General features: G+C 41.1%; 1 protein-coding gene and 1 pseudogene across 1 annotated transcript; both read left to right on the top strand.

The window, feature by feature from the left end:
- Nucleotides 1–1,659: 1,659 nt before the first annotated feature.
- LOC104113872 (F-box protein SKIP19-like) lies at nucleotides 1,660–14,747 on the top strand. The gene is made up of 2 exons (XM_070191567.1): nucleotides 1,660–2,045; nucleotides 13,810–14,747. Exons 1-2 carry the CDS (start codon nucleotides 1,729–1,731, stop codon nucleotides 14,408–14,410), a joined length of 918 nt encoding a protein of 305 aa, XP_070047668.1. The 5' UTR covers nucleotides 1,660–1,728; the 3' UTR covers nucleotides 14,411–14,747.
- LOC117280937 (small nucleolar RNA U3) lies at nucleotides 11,666–11,844 on the top strand (annotated as a pseudogene).
- Nucleotides 14,748–15,120: the final 373 nt, after the last annotated feature.

Below are 15,120 nucleotides of genomic sequence, written 5' to 3'. Positions count from 1 at the left end.
ATGACATAAAAAAAATATATTATAGTAAACATCATTATCAAATGATAACTTTTATTTATGTACAATAATTACATAACCATACTATCTATTGCAAACAACCAAAATTAAAATATTTATATTTTTACAGATTCATCACCGATCACATGACTTGTTTCTCCTTCGGGGAGTGCAAAATAATAAGCTACATCCAAATGCATGAAGTCTAAATTATTTTCAGAAATAAAATTTGCTTCAACATTTTTCTCTATCTTCTTCAGGGAGGCTTGATAAAGCTCAACCAGGTGCTTTGGCGTACGACAGGTACGTGACCAGTGCCCTTTTCCTCCACATCTATAGCATGCATTTTCTGCCTTTGTTGCTTGCACTGTTTCATGCTTTTGTTCCTTCCTTTTCCACTGTTGGTGGTGAGGAGGGTTGTTTGGTGCATTATTATTACCACGATTAGATTTTCTTCCCCGACCACGGCCATGACCACGTCTGGGGCCACGTCCTCTTCCACGCTTAGCTTGGTGGAAGTTCGTCTCATTCACTTCAGGGAATGGACAAGAACTAATAGGTCGGTTTTCATAATTTTTCATTAATAGCCCATTATGTTGCTCGGCTATAAGAAGATGTGAGATAAGTTCAGAATTCTTTTTGAATCCCATCTCTCGATATTGCTGTTGTAGGAGCATATTCGAGGCATGAAAAGTGGTGAAAGTTTTCTCCAACATATCATGATCAGTAATATTATCACCACATAATTTCAATTGGGAAATAATTCTGAACATAGCAAATTATATTCACTGATAGATTTAAAATCTTGTAGCCTTAGATGAGTCCAATCATTACGTGCCTGTGGAAGAACGACCATCTTCAGGTGGTCATAGCTATCTTTTAAATTATTCCACAGTATGATCGGATCTTTAATAGTGAGATATTCCATTTTCAAGCCTTTATCAAGGTGATGGCGTAAGAATATCATTGCTTTGGCACGATCTTGGTTTGATGCTTGATTTTTGTCCTTGATGGTGTCTGCCGGACCCATCGCATCAAGATGAATTTCCGCATCAAGCACCCAAGACATGTAGCTTTTGCCCGATATATCCAGGGCTACAAATTCAAGTTTAGAAAGATTTGACATTATTTAGAAAAAGAAAATTCGTACATGTGATACTTTCAAAGTATTTGCTCGAGATGGTAGAGTCTCGTGCTGATAACGTGTTATAAAATAAAGACTAGTATAGAGAGAAACTGATATATTATTCAAACTTCAAACTTATTTACATAATGAACTGAATTCTCCTCTATTTATACAAGAAAGGAAGCTGCTACTGAAAGCTGCTTTGTAAGCTGCTACTTTAAGCTGCTTGTAAGATGCTACTGTAACAGATATATATAATCTTCTATCATGAGTAATATTTATCCATAACGGAGTAGCGAAATGATAAACTCATTGTACCAGATATAGATAATCTTCTACCAGGGTAATTTTTATCCGTAACTGAGTACCGAAAGAATAAGCTTATTCAGATATTTATTTTCAATAGAGTACTAAATAAATAAATATATTTAATGCGAAATATCATGTGAATAAATTTCTTGAGCAAGTTTATTTACAACATATTAGTAAACAAACAACAAAATTTAACCTTTCATCTAAATTTGTTACGACTAATATTGAATAGGTTTTTAAGCTTTCTTCCTTATTTCTGCCGAACATTTCCTCAGCTCAGCAAAACCCCCAAAATGGAAGTAGACATGGAAAATCTATTTACACCGCCGTGGCTGGAATTACCGCCGGAGATTACATCGACGATACTACAGAAGCTGGGGACGATAGAGATACTGAGAAATGCAGATAAAGTGTGTACAACTTGGCGCCGATTATGCGAAGACCCAGCCATGTGGCGAGTTATCAACATGCGAGACAATGTTTGGGACATGTTGGAAGGTTACTTGGAACAGATATGCCGCGAAGCAGTGGATCGTAGCCAGGGTCAATTAATTGATATCAATCTTGAGTACTTTGGCAGCGATAATTTGCTCTATTATATTGCTGAAAGGTCCCATTTCTTAACCCTAATTTTCCTGTTTCTTTTCTCTCTCTTGTATATGCTTAATTGTCTTACTTTGGAGTCAGTTTATAGGTACCTTTCTGTTATGCTAGGAACAATTTTTAACTAGAATGGGAAAACAGGATTTTGCTCTAGCTTGAAATTTAGTTACAATTCGGAAAAAATACTCCCCTGTCCCAATTTATGTGAGGGCATTTGACTGGGCACAGTATGTAAGAAAGAAAGGAAGGTTTTTGAAACTTGTAGTCTAAAACATGTCACAAGGAATTATATGGCTATAAATAATCTCATTAAGGGTAAAATGAGACGTTAAATTGTTTCTGGATATAGAAAGTTGTCATTCTTTAGGGATACACCAAAAAGGGAAGATTGTTACATAAATTGAACCAGAGGAATAAGCAACAGACGAAGCTCGATCAAACTTCCTCCATTTGACCCATCACCTGAATCGAATGAGGATAGAACAAAATTAGAATAAGATGAGAGAGAGAGAGAGAGAGAGATTGCTATAAACGTGATTCCTTCTTTCTGGTTTTTGTGGCATTTGTATCAATGAAGAAGAAGAGCCTCCACCATTGATGTCAATTTGTGGATTTAAATTGTGGGCCGTTCTATCTGATTTGCAGTGTTGAGTAAATAAGTGTAATTCAGACTTTTCCTGGTCCAAATGTCGTAATCCCCCTTTTAATTTAACTCTCCGGCTCTCAACACTTTCATTTTATTATTTGTGATATTAATCACTTACTCAATACTTTTAAACATTCTTCACCTAACATTCCACCCTCTCCGAATCAGTATCTACCTTAAAACTGCAAATTGATGAATGTGGGAGAACTGATTCTTCAAGAAATCCCAATCATCTCTCCCCAGTGTAAGATTTGACCATTGCACCAACACCTATACTGTAGCTCGATTATTTTTCTTAATCATCTTCCTTTTTGAAATGTCTATTGGCTACTAGTTCAATGAGAAAGTGTCCTTCTTCTCCCAAGTTTGACAAATTAGTATGAACGGTATTGTTAGCTCCTACCTTCTTTTTCAGTAGTGATATGTGGAATACTTTATGTACTGGGACCCCATAGATAACTCCAATTATAAGACAACTGGCCTATCATCAACAGTGCTTTAGAAGGCCACTGTATTTTGAGCTTAGCTTGAAGTTCTTGCGCAAGGCGATGGAACTTATTCTATAAGGTTGCAGCTTGAGGTACCACCCCATGTCTCCTCATGGAATTCATGCTCAGTCTTGTCAGCATAGTATTTCATTCTGGCTTGTGCTTTGGACAGGTTGTCTCTCAGCACTTGTCTCATGGCTTGCCTGTGCGAGATACTATGTGCACCTTAATGAGTGACTGAAGGCCAAGAGATAAATGAGAGGAGGAATGGAGGATAGCCATAAATAACCTCAAAGGGAATGCAACAGAGAGCAGTATGATAGTTGATATGCACCACCATTCAGCCAAGGGAAGCCAAGACATCCATTTCCTGGCGTGTCACATTGTCATAGCTCTGAGATAATTTTTTTTTATAAGGTAAATTGTATTAATCAAAAGGGAGAAAAAACTCCCGCATACAAGAAGTATACCAAAAAGTAAAGAATTTACATCAGAACATGATTCTCTACAAAAGACGCCCAATCTTCTACACAAGTAGGGGCTATATGTGTGCACCATAAAACGATCAAAGATAAAAGGCTATTCTTAAGATGTGAAAACGGAGACTCAATCCCCTCAAAAACTTTCTTATTTCTCTCTCCCCAGACTATCCACATGAGAGCTAACAGGGCGAACTTCCACGCCTTTTGTTTGCTTCTTCTACGGAAACCGGCCCAGCTATATAGCATTTCCTTTACAGTATTTGGCATCACCCATTGAACACCAAAAAGATTCAGGATTGCCTTCCACAAACCCCAGGACACAGGGCAATGCAGCATAAGATGATCAACTTCTTCCCCTGAGCTTTTACACATGTAGCACCAACTCACATGTGTAATTCCTCTCTTTCGCAGATTTTCAGCTATCAAGATCACTCCCCTCGCTGCTAGCCATGCAAAAAAGCACACCTTCGTGGGTGCCTTAGGAATCCAGATCAATGAGTATGGAAAAATAGCCTCCTCTCTCACCAACATACTCTGGTAAAAGGACTTTACGGTGAACAAACCATCGCCACGCAACCCCCATCTCCAAGAATCGCAAGATGGATGGGGCCTGTCTTGCCCGTATAGCAGTGCCAACAAATTTTGGAGCTCCGCAATCTCCCAATCTTGCATGTTCCTTCTAAAAGAGAGGTCCCATACTACCCCCTTCATGCTCCTTGCGAATCTGTTGGACCATCAATTCCTTCTGGTTTGAAACTTTAAAAACGTGGGGGAAAGAGACCCTCAGAGTATCCTCTCCACACCACCTGTGATTCCAAAAGTTGATTCTCCTTCCATCTCCCACCCTGCAAGTGATGTTGCCATAAAAAGCTTCCCAGTTCTTCATGATGTTCCTCCACATGCCACACCCGAACAGTGCTGTGATTGCCTTGGTCCTCCAACCCCCTCCCGTGGAATCGTACTTTTCTACTATGACCTCCTTCCATAGAGCATGCTCTTCTATCCCGAATCTCCACAGCCACTTCCCCAACAAAGCTCTGTTGAATACCCTAAGATCTTTTACTCTAAGTCCACCCCACTTCTTTGGGCAAGTGACTGTCTGTCAATTCACTAAATGAAACTTTCTAGTTCCATCCGCCGTATCCCAAAGAAAATTCCTTTGAAGCCGCTCCAGTTTTTCTGTGATGCTCGCAGGAGCTTGCAACAAGGACAAATAATAGGTAGGGATACTCGACAAAGTGCTTTTGATAAGCACTTCCTTACCGCCTTTTGACAAGTACCGTTTCTGCCAGCCTGCTAATCGTTTTTCAACCCTTTCAATGATTGGATTCCAAACTGTAGTATTCTTTTGCAAAGCGCCCAATGGTAGACCCAGGTAAGTAGTGGGAAGAGAGCCCAACTTGCATCCGAGAACATGAGACAAAGCATCAATGTTAGCAACCTCACCCACCGGGAAAATCTCACACTTGCCGAGGTTGATTTTGAGTCCTGATACTATCTGAAATCACTGCAGTACCTGCTTCAGGCAGGTTAACTGATCCATATCAGCATCACAGAAAACCAGGGTGTCATCCGCAAAAAGTAAATGAGAGACTCTTCGGGCACTGCGCACCCCAATCGGAGCTGAGAATCCTCTTAAGAAGCCTCCACCCGCCGCACGATCCATCATTTTACTCAGAGCATCTATCACTAAAATGAATAGCATGGGGGATAGGGGGTCACCTTGCTTGAGACCCCTGGAGATGCCAAAGAAACCACACGGGCTACCATTAACCAGGACATAGAATCTGACTTAGGAAATGCAGAACTTGATCCATCCCCTCCATCTTTCCCCAAACCCTATCCGCTTCATAATGAAGTCCAGGAACTCCCAATTGACATGATCGAAAGCCTTCTCAAGGTCCAACTTGCACAGTAAGTCGGGTTCTCTATTTTTCCTTCTGGAGTCTACAAGTTCATTTCCCACCAGAGCAGCATCCACGATCTGCCTACCTTCCACAAACGCATTCTGGGAGGACGAAACAGACACGTCAAGAACCTTCTTGAGTCTGTTGGAGAGCACTTTAGAAATAATCTTGTAAATGCTCCCCACGAGACTGATAGGCCTGTAGTCTCTGATACAAGATGTGCCTTCTTTCTTAGGCACAATAGTAATAAAAAAAGCATTGATGCTTCTCTCGAAAGCACCATTCACGTGGAAGTATTCGATGGCTTCCATCAACTCCCCCTTAATGGTGTCCCAACAGAGCTGCAAGAAGGCCAAGGAGAAACCATCAGGCCCGGGGGCCTTATCACCAGCACAACTCGACACAGCATCGTGTACCTCCTCCTCCTCGAAAGCTCTTTCTAGCCACTCACTGTCTCCCTCCCCTATGTGGTTGAACTCTATTCCCCCCAAAGTAGGCCTCCAACTAACTTCCTCTTTGTATAAGTTCTCGTAAAACCCCACTATCGCCCCTTTTACCTCCTCCTCTCCCTCAATACTCACCCAATCCACAACTAAGGACTGAAGTTTCTCCTTCGATTTGCAACCGCAACCCTGTGGAAAAACTTGCTATTCGAATCCCCCTCCTTTAACCAGAGCGCCTTTGATTTTTGCCGCTAACTAGTCTCCTGAGCTATTGCTAACTCGACTATTTCCCTCTTAACCTCCCCCAATCTCGCTTTCTCAGATTCATCTAGCTCCCTCGCCCCTTCCCCTCTATCTAATTCCCCCAATTCATGCATAAGCTTCCTCATTTTGACCTCTACCCTCCCGAAGACCTCCTTATTCCACCTAATAATATCTCTCTTGAGCAATTTGAGTTTCTTCGACAGACGGAATGAAGGTGACCCTGATACCCTGTAGCTTGTCCACCATTCTTTCACTTTGTCACCAAATCCTGGCACTTTCAACCACATGTTCTCGAATCGGAAGGGAGCACGCACCCCCTCCCTCTGCATCCATCTAGCAAGATAGGCAAATGATCCGAAGTCAGCCTAGGTAAAGAAATCTGCAGCACATTCGGCACTAGCTCATTCTAGGAGGGCGATATCAAAAATCTATCAAGTCTAGACCTTGAGTTGGAATCCTCCGCCCTGACCCAAGTAAACCTTTCCCCTGACAGAGGAAGATCAGTGAGAAAGTGATCATTGATGAAGTCAGAAAACTCCTCCATGGCCCTCGAAATCAAATTACACCCTAATCTTTCCTCCGGGAATCTAATAATGTTAAAGTCTCCCCCTAGAACCCATGAAATGTCCCATTCCCCCATAATATTGGCCAGTTCCTCCCAGAAAGACACCTTGAACCCTTCCCCTACCGGTCCGTACACTCCTCCAAATCCCCACTCCACCCCACTCACTCTATCTTTGACGAGAGCTGCTAAAGAAAAAACACCCTTCCTAATCTCCTTTACCTCCAAGCTTCTATCATCTCACATAAGTAGAATGCCCCCGGCACTTCCCGCTGCTGGGACCCAGTCATATTTCACCCAACTACCTCCCCAAACACTTCTCACGATCGCATCCGACAAAACTTCCATTTTGGTCTCCTGAAAACAAACTAGGTTGGCACCCCACTCCCTAACTCCCACTTTGATGATGACCCTTTTTTTTGGGTCGTTCATCCCCTCACATTCCATGAAAGAATCTTAACTTCCATAAGTAACAATAGCCCCCATTTCCCCACCCCCCCCTAGCCGAGGTCCCTTTCTCCCTGTCACACACTCGACCCCTCTTCTGATACACCACTACATTCCCTAAGTTATTTTGCTTAACACTTTTACCCAACTCCCTCCCTGCGCCTTCGTAAAAAGGTTGTTGCTCAATCTCCCTCAACAGTTCTAGCACCCTATCTTCCTTCCCTTTAAAAGAAACACCTAAAATCTTCCCAAAGTTTAATAGTTTATCCTCCATCCAGAAGGACATATCCCCTTCTCCAATCCGTGACGAAATTGGACATGCGTCTTCTGTAAGTACCTTTTCCTTGCCCCTACCGGAGGAATGCAAGACCATAGCATTGCTAGTAATAGGAACTCTAGGTGCCGGGTGGATCTCGTCGTTTCCTTGAGAGGCACCAACCTCTGATATTAATGCTTCTCTGGCAGTGTATCGTGATGGAGCCTTTGGCGGCATATTAACTGGTATTACTGGCCCGCCACTGACATCAATTTGGGGCAAGCGCAACAATCTCCCCAGAAGAGGAAGGAGATTGTATTGTAACCTCAGTACAGCTAAGCATAAGGGGAGATGAGGGGGCAATGGAGCTGGGTTCGTCAGAGGCGGGGGGCCGTGGAATAATACCACCAGCTTTTGCCGGTGCTGCCCCTGGAGCAGTGGCCGAAGAGGGGCGCAAGTCACTAGTGCTTGGTGAAGAAATACCACTGTGTGAGGCATCATTGGCCGAAGAAGAAAGAGCGACTGCTCCCATATGTTTAGGAGCCTTATCAGACGCAACTTGATATAATCGGGGCTCCTTGGGATCAATTCTAATAGAATTGGGAAAAGTTGTTAGGCCCATGTGTGGAGGCCTATGCCTATACTTGCTGAAATCTTGTCCGACCCTATGATAGTTAAAAGAGGACTGTCCCATTTTGCCTTTCCAGCCCCGCATCACTAACCCATTCACGTCTTTTCCTCCTGTTAAAATTTTGTCTTCTTCTTCCAAATTCAAACCTCCCGTCACTTCTCGATCTAATGTCTGATTCCAGCTTAGTCCACTGATCCGGTGAGCCCTCCCCTCCCCTCAGAGACTGATTTCCCCTTCCCTCCCTTCTATTTGACCTTCCCTTTTCTTCCGCCACTATTACAAGCATAAAGATAGGGCGAAATTCAGGGCTCAACCAAACCCTATAACTCAAGTAGCCATCTTCCACCACAGTGGAGACAGGGATTCTGCCCCCTTTCCTCACCACAATCCTCACTCACGAGAGATCGTGTAAGCTGCAAGTGACATTAATAAAACCCCCACAGATTTTTCCAATCTTCTTGAATAGGTCAAGACACCAAAGATGCACCGGGAGACCCACCATGTTGACCACCAATGTTTCGCCAGTGAAACGAGGGTCGAGACACCCATCGTGCTCCACCCATCTGTCTAGCTTTAAGAAGTTCCCATCGAACCACCTGTTTCCTCTGACAAGAATTTCTGAAGCTTGAGACTCGTCGACAAATCGAAAGAGATATTGCGTGTTCCCCAGTTGCGATATTTTCAGCCCGTCCTTGACGTTCCATGTCTCTGCTGCCCAGTTCCTAACAGCCTCTGGTGAACCAACCCATTTGGAGAAAGACCCAATCAAACAAGATTCCAAGAAACCCTTATGCCTGAGAGTGTGCTCCTCGGACAGCGAGAAGTGCGGCTCCTGCCCTACGTCAAGCTTTCGATGGCATCTTCCCCCAAGTTCTAGGGCTGGCCAAGAGCCAGCTTTGATGAAAGACATGTTTTCCAGTTTTCTAGATTCTAGGGAGAAGTAGGAGCTTCTCTCTGTAGAGTCCATCATAACTAAACCAAAAGCCTCGCTAGGAGGCTGACCGAAGAAGAGGAAGTTAGAGGGAGTGAAATTTGGCCGGAAAAAGCCACATCTATCGTCGGAAAATAGTAAAAGTGGTCGGAATTTGGAGGTTGGTGGATGGGTGGGGTCGGAACAGCCTCGCGAAGAGGCTGTCTGAAGAAAAGAAGTTGAGATCTGGCCTGGAAAGGCGTCACGCGCCCGCGCGTGGGTTAGAGGTAGTCGGAGCTCTGCCGCGCGTGACGGCGCGTGGGGTGTCGGATTCCGAAGATTTTTTCTGGGGTAGTGTCGCGGCGTGGTTGGCTCTCGTATGGTGGTGGTGAAATCTTAGGATTCATGATTCTCAGGCGTCTCGGGGAGAGTGCCTGGGAGCATTTTCTCTGTTTTTCAAACTAAGGGCACAGATTATAGCCTTGCATTCAGAACTTTGATAGTCTAACTTGACTTGGTGTAGCAGTTTTGGACAAATCCAAAGTGACCATGGTTGATTAGTGACTGATTGTTAGCAGTGGATACATTTCCTTAACTTTATGGGAGTTATAGAGTTGATAGTTTCACTATAAAGTTGCTCCCTTGTCTTCTTGTTTTACCTAACTGTGAAAAGATTCAAAATAAAGAACAGTAGGCTGAAGATGAATCTTGATATCCCTCTTAGTAACATGGACAAGAGAAACAATACATGGTAAGTATAGATCTTCCTAATGTCTGATAGACTGGATTATCTTTCAGTGAAGGCCCTAAGAATATACTCTCAACCAGATTCTTTTTGTGTTTATGGTTCTGTTACGAGTGTTTATGCATTATCATGCTTATTGTGCTTAAACAGGTTTGCACAATAACAAACAGCTTTAAAGCGAGTGTTTTCTGAACTAGTTTTTTGTTGTTTAGGTCAAGAGATTTTCTGTCATGTCGGGTATGTTAATAGTATTTTTTGTGGAAGTGTTACATTGTCATTTTACATGCTGCAAAACTAAGCAGCGAGAACAAAATACTTTGGTCAAGTCTCTCAGATCAGTTGCCTAGGATCACCCTTCTCTAGTGACCCTTTTCCTACTCTCTTATCTCCTAGGCGGGAGCTGGATTGATCTTTTTTCTCTAATCAAATAAAAGAGGAATTGGATTTGCACACCTGAGTAATCAAATTAATTCAATGAGGCTTTACATGAGATAGTGCCTTTGTTTAAGTTATTCAGATTATTACAACAAGTCAACAACAACTACGCCTCAGTCCCAAACAAGTTGGGTCGGTGATATGAATCCTCATTCCTTCGTTTTGCTCAACTCATATCATCATCATTACCAAATAAAATAAAAGTGCAAGTAAAACAAAGGTAAATAAATTTATATATATATATATATATATATATATATATATATATAGTAATAATAATAATAATAATAATAATAACAATAATAATAATAATAGAAATTTTCTACCAAGTTTAAAACCTGTTCACAACTAGTAGGTATCACATACATGGATTTTTCTCTTCCATTGTGCCCTATCTTTAGCTAAGTTATTCAGATTGCTTAGCTGATTTTGAGAGAAGTGAACACTATCCAGATGTCGCTTAATATTGTTTAAGCTTGAGAGAGAAGTGAACAACCTCACAACCTTCTACGGCTGTAACTTGATCCTTTCCGTTTTTTAAAGTACTCATGGTTCAAATTTAATTGGGATATTCAGTTGATAAATCTTTTTTTCTCATATCTTATTATTGAGCCTCTATAATTTGGATGGTACAGGTTCCACTGAGAATTGGAGCATTTATGTGCTCCTTGATTCATGGTAGAATTAACAGCAGTGATTGTGTTGCACTGAGAAGAGATCATAAATCCTTGAATCCTATTGGATGCATCTTGGATGATATCAGCTGACTAACACTCATCTGTTTCATTGTTGTGCTTAGAAATTCTCTAGTTCTTCGAGCAATCTTTAACACGTCATTCCAGAAATTATTAAATGTTAAAACATTAGAGATTTGGTTGAGCAAGGACGGTAGTATTTAGTCAAGCAAAAGAGAGTGGTTAAACCACTAAAGCTTGGTTTGGTTTAGATTTGAAGAGACACTGAATGCTGAAGACAGCTAAGATGGAGTATAGACATTGGGAATGCACTTTGTATTAAGCTGGTTTATTGTTGAGGAGCTTCATTAAGTATAAGAACATAATAATTATCAGCAAGTCTTTTTGATAAGCTTAAAAGCTTTATTAAAGAAAGTACCAAGATGGTGCAAAAGAGTACATGAAATAGATAGAGGCTTATAAGCAGCCTATTACTGTTTCCTTCCTGCTATTGAGAATGGACCGCTGGACGACAAACATAAGTATAAATGTGTGTTTCTTTTTTTTTTTTGAAATCTCTTTACTGCTATATATGAAATTGGAATCTAGAACTTAATGAATTTTCATTGAAGGCAACTTCAAGAAAAGTTTGTCTCCCTTTTTTGGTCATGGCGGGGGAAAAGAAAAGAGGGTTTGAGGCACTGTTGGGGTCAGATTGATTTCGTTCATCCTTGATCAGGAGCCTATAGAACAGGATCTGTTCTATAGGCTCGTACCATTGTATCCTTGAGTTCTAAGGAGACAGAAAACCAAGTCTGGTTGATGAGACGTGGTTATGAGACTAGAGCGTGATTAACAGTCTACCATGGTTACTTGTGGCCTTGGAGCAGTAGAGGATCGTTACAGTCTCCAATCTTTTCTTCTCAAAAAAAAAAAAAACTTTGTTCGGCAGGAAATTCATAAAGTTTGCACATTTTGATAAAATGGGACATTATGTGCAAAATCAATGTTGTCAAAGGCTCATATGAGCTGTGCTTAAGCCCTGAAGCTCAAAAAAGCTCGGGAATGCGCTTCGCCTCACTTAGGCTGCGCTTTTGTGTAGGCAAGGCATCTGTTCTATAGGCTCGTACCATTGTATCCTTGAGTTCTAAGGAGACAGAAAACCAAGTCTGGTTGATGAGACGTGGTTATGAGACTAGAGCGTGATTAACAGTCTACCATGGTTACTTGTGGCCTTGGAGCAGTAGAGGATCGTTACAGACTCCAATCTTTTCTTCTCAAAAAAACAAAACTTTGTTCGGCAGGAAATTCATAAAGTTTGCACATTTTGATAAAATGGGACATTATGTGCAAAATCAATGTTGTCAAAGGCTCATCTGAGCCGTGCTTAAGCCCTGAAGCTCAAAAAAGCTCGGGCATGCGCTTCGCCTCACTTAGGCTGCGCTTTTGTGTAGGCAAGGCATCTGTTCTATAGGCTCGTACCATTGTATCCTTGAGTTCTAAGGAGACAGAAAACCAAGTCTGGTTGATGAGACGTGGTTATGAGACTAGAGCGTGATTAACAGTCTACCATGGTTACTTGTGGCCTTGGAGCAGTAGAGGATCGTTACAGACTCCAATCTTTTCTTCTAAAAAAAAAAAAAACTTTGTTCAGCAGGAAATTCATAAAGTTTGCACATTTTGATAAAATGGGACATTATGTGCAAAATCAATGTTGTCAAAGGCTCATCTGAGCCGTGCTTAAGCCCTGAAGCTCAAAAAAGCTCGGGCATGCGCTTCGCCTCACTTAGGCTGCGCTTTTGTGTAGGCAAGGCATCTGTTCTATAGGCTCGTACCATTGTATCCTTGAGTTCTAAGGAGACAGAAATCCAAGTCTGGTTGATGAGACGTGGTTATGAGACTAGAGCGTGATTAACAGTCTACCATGGTTACTTGTGGCCTTGGAGCAGTAGAGGATCGTTACAGACTCCAATCTTTTCTTCTCAAAAAAAAAAAACCTTTGTTCGGCAAGAAATTCATAAAGTTTGCACATTTTGATAAAATGGGACATTATGTGCAAAATCAATGTTGTCAAAGGCTCATATGAGCCGTGCTTAATCCCTGAAGCTCAAAAAAGCTCGGGCATGCGCTTCGCCTCACTTAGGCTGCGCTTTTGTGTAGGCAAGGCACTAAGGTGTGTTCCTCATTGCCCATAAGTTCTAATTGGAATAGAGCCGTACAAAAAAATAAATGTAATTGGCAAAAAAGATGTAATTGTTAAGGAAATTATTATGAATGAAATTCTTATTTTCTTCTTGCATTACATATATTTTTTTCTTCGTTGAACCTTTTTTCACTAAAGCCCACACTTTAATCACGCTTTGCGCTTAAAGCTCCCATAGACCTGGAGCGATTTTTAATGCTTTTCGCCTTTGACAACACTGCAAAATGATGAAAGTAGGATGATATTTACCCCGTTCTTAAAAATTAGGGCCACTTACTGTTTCTTTTTTACGATTGAATCTTAGATGTGCTGGGACCATTATAGAATTAGTTTAGAACTATGTTTGGGAGGCTTTTCTGCAGAAAGGCAACTTAACAGTTGAACAAACGAAAAGCAAGCTACTTTATGTTCACAGTATTTTGGTTGCGACCCAGCTAACTTTCATGAAAACATTTGTACAGGCATAAGCATGTGCTCATAAATGTCTACTACTAAAACTACTATATGTGATGCCTTTAAATTATGTACAACAAATGATCATGTAATTTGCTCGGCCAATTTAACTGTGCGCTACTGCTCCTTCCTTGATCGTTTGATGCCTTTGTATGTTCATATCCCTGCTAATTTTTAAATGTTGCATCTGTCTTTCTTGTTATTAAGTTTGAATCTTTTCAACAGGTCACCTCAGCTCAAACGTCTTAGACTCCTATGCTCCTACAATGTCTCAGGTGAGGCGTTGAGTGCGGCATTGAAGAAGTGTCCACTATTGGAGGAACTGCACCTTTACCACATCTTAATCGGCAAAGAATCCATTGAAAATATAGGCCGCTCATGTCGTGCTTTGAAGTCATTTAAGTTGAACAACCAGGTATTTAGACACCCCTGCATTGAATACGATGAAGAGGCAATAGCAATTGCAGAGAACATGCCTAAACTGCACAACCTTCAAGTTGTTGGAAATAAGATGACAAATGAAGGGTTGGAAGCTATTCTTAATGGTTGCCCTAACCTAGAATCACTTGATCTGAGACGATGTTTTAATGTCAATCTAGGAGGGGATGTAAGGAAGCGATGTTCTCAACAGATCATATATCTCAGACGCCCTCATGACTCCACCGAAGATTATGAACTTGATGCAGGAATGCATGATTGTGAATCATTTGATGAGGATTACCCATCTGGATTTTCTGACATCGACCTTATCTCAGATGACGATGATTACTATGAATTTTCAGATGTCAGCAACTATTCCGGTGATGAAGAGATGTTCTTTGAATAGCAGTTTGACAGCCCTTCTGCTCTATTGATGGTAAACATGCTGCTAGTATTTCATGAATATCTCAATTTCCATGTCATTTGAACACCTATATAGTTGTTTTCAATGGTTTAATTTTCTAAATGTCCTTTTTCTCTCATATTGTGAGAATATAGGAAAATGGAGAAGATTAACTAGTTGACTGGTTTGTAAGCCCGAAGAACGTGTAGATTTGTGGTAGTTAAATTAAACGTCCTTTGCCTCTCTCATTGTGCAGCTACTCACTATTATAAAGTACACACTTTAATCATTTGATCCTTGTAACTTTTCCTAATGATACTCCAGCTTAATTTGCTCTTCAGTTTTTCTTGTTGATGCCATTAATCTGTTAGATTTTTGCCTTTATTTATCAAGTTTGGGTTGAAGTGAACATTGGGAACTTCTACCTGTTGAGAACTTCATTATTATATTTTGAAAGAAGTGTCCACAACATGAGCAAATCTGAAAGATGATAATTCTTCAAAAAAAAAAAAGAAAGATAAATAATAAAGCCTTTTGTGATATACACCGGCCTCTTTAATTCCTGCTGGAATCTTTTGTTAATAGTATGACAAGCTGAGCCAATAAAGTATATTATGTTCTAATTCTGCTAAGATTGTTGTTTGCTCAATTAAAATAAGTCTGTTGAGATGTGAAGTGAAACTCTAATACAATTACATAAACAGTTGAGATTC

The sequence above is a fragment of the Nicotiana tomentosiformis genome, chromosome 12, assembly GCF_000390325.3.
Source record: "Nicotiana tomentosiformis chromosome 12, ASM39032v3, whole genome shotgun sequence".
Taxonomy (NCBI): Eukaryota; Viridiplantae; Streptophyta; class Magnoliopsida; order Solanales; family Solanaceae; genus Nicotiana; species Nicotiana tomentosiformis.
This window is presented reverse-complemented; position numbering and strand designations above follow the sequence as displayed.

What these genes read in the sequence shown, in the direction of transcription:
- LOC104113872 (XM_070191567.1), top strand. Translation starts at nt 1,729, where the DNA reads ATGGAAGTAGACATGGAAAATCTATTTACACCGCCGTGGCTGGAATTA. An exon ending in CTCTATTATATTGCTGAAAG is followed by an intron (nt 2,046 to 13,809) that starts GTCCCATTTCTT and finishes TCTTTTCAACAG; the next exon opens with GTCACCTCAGCTCAAACGTC.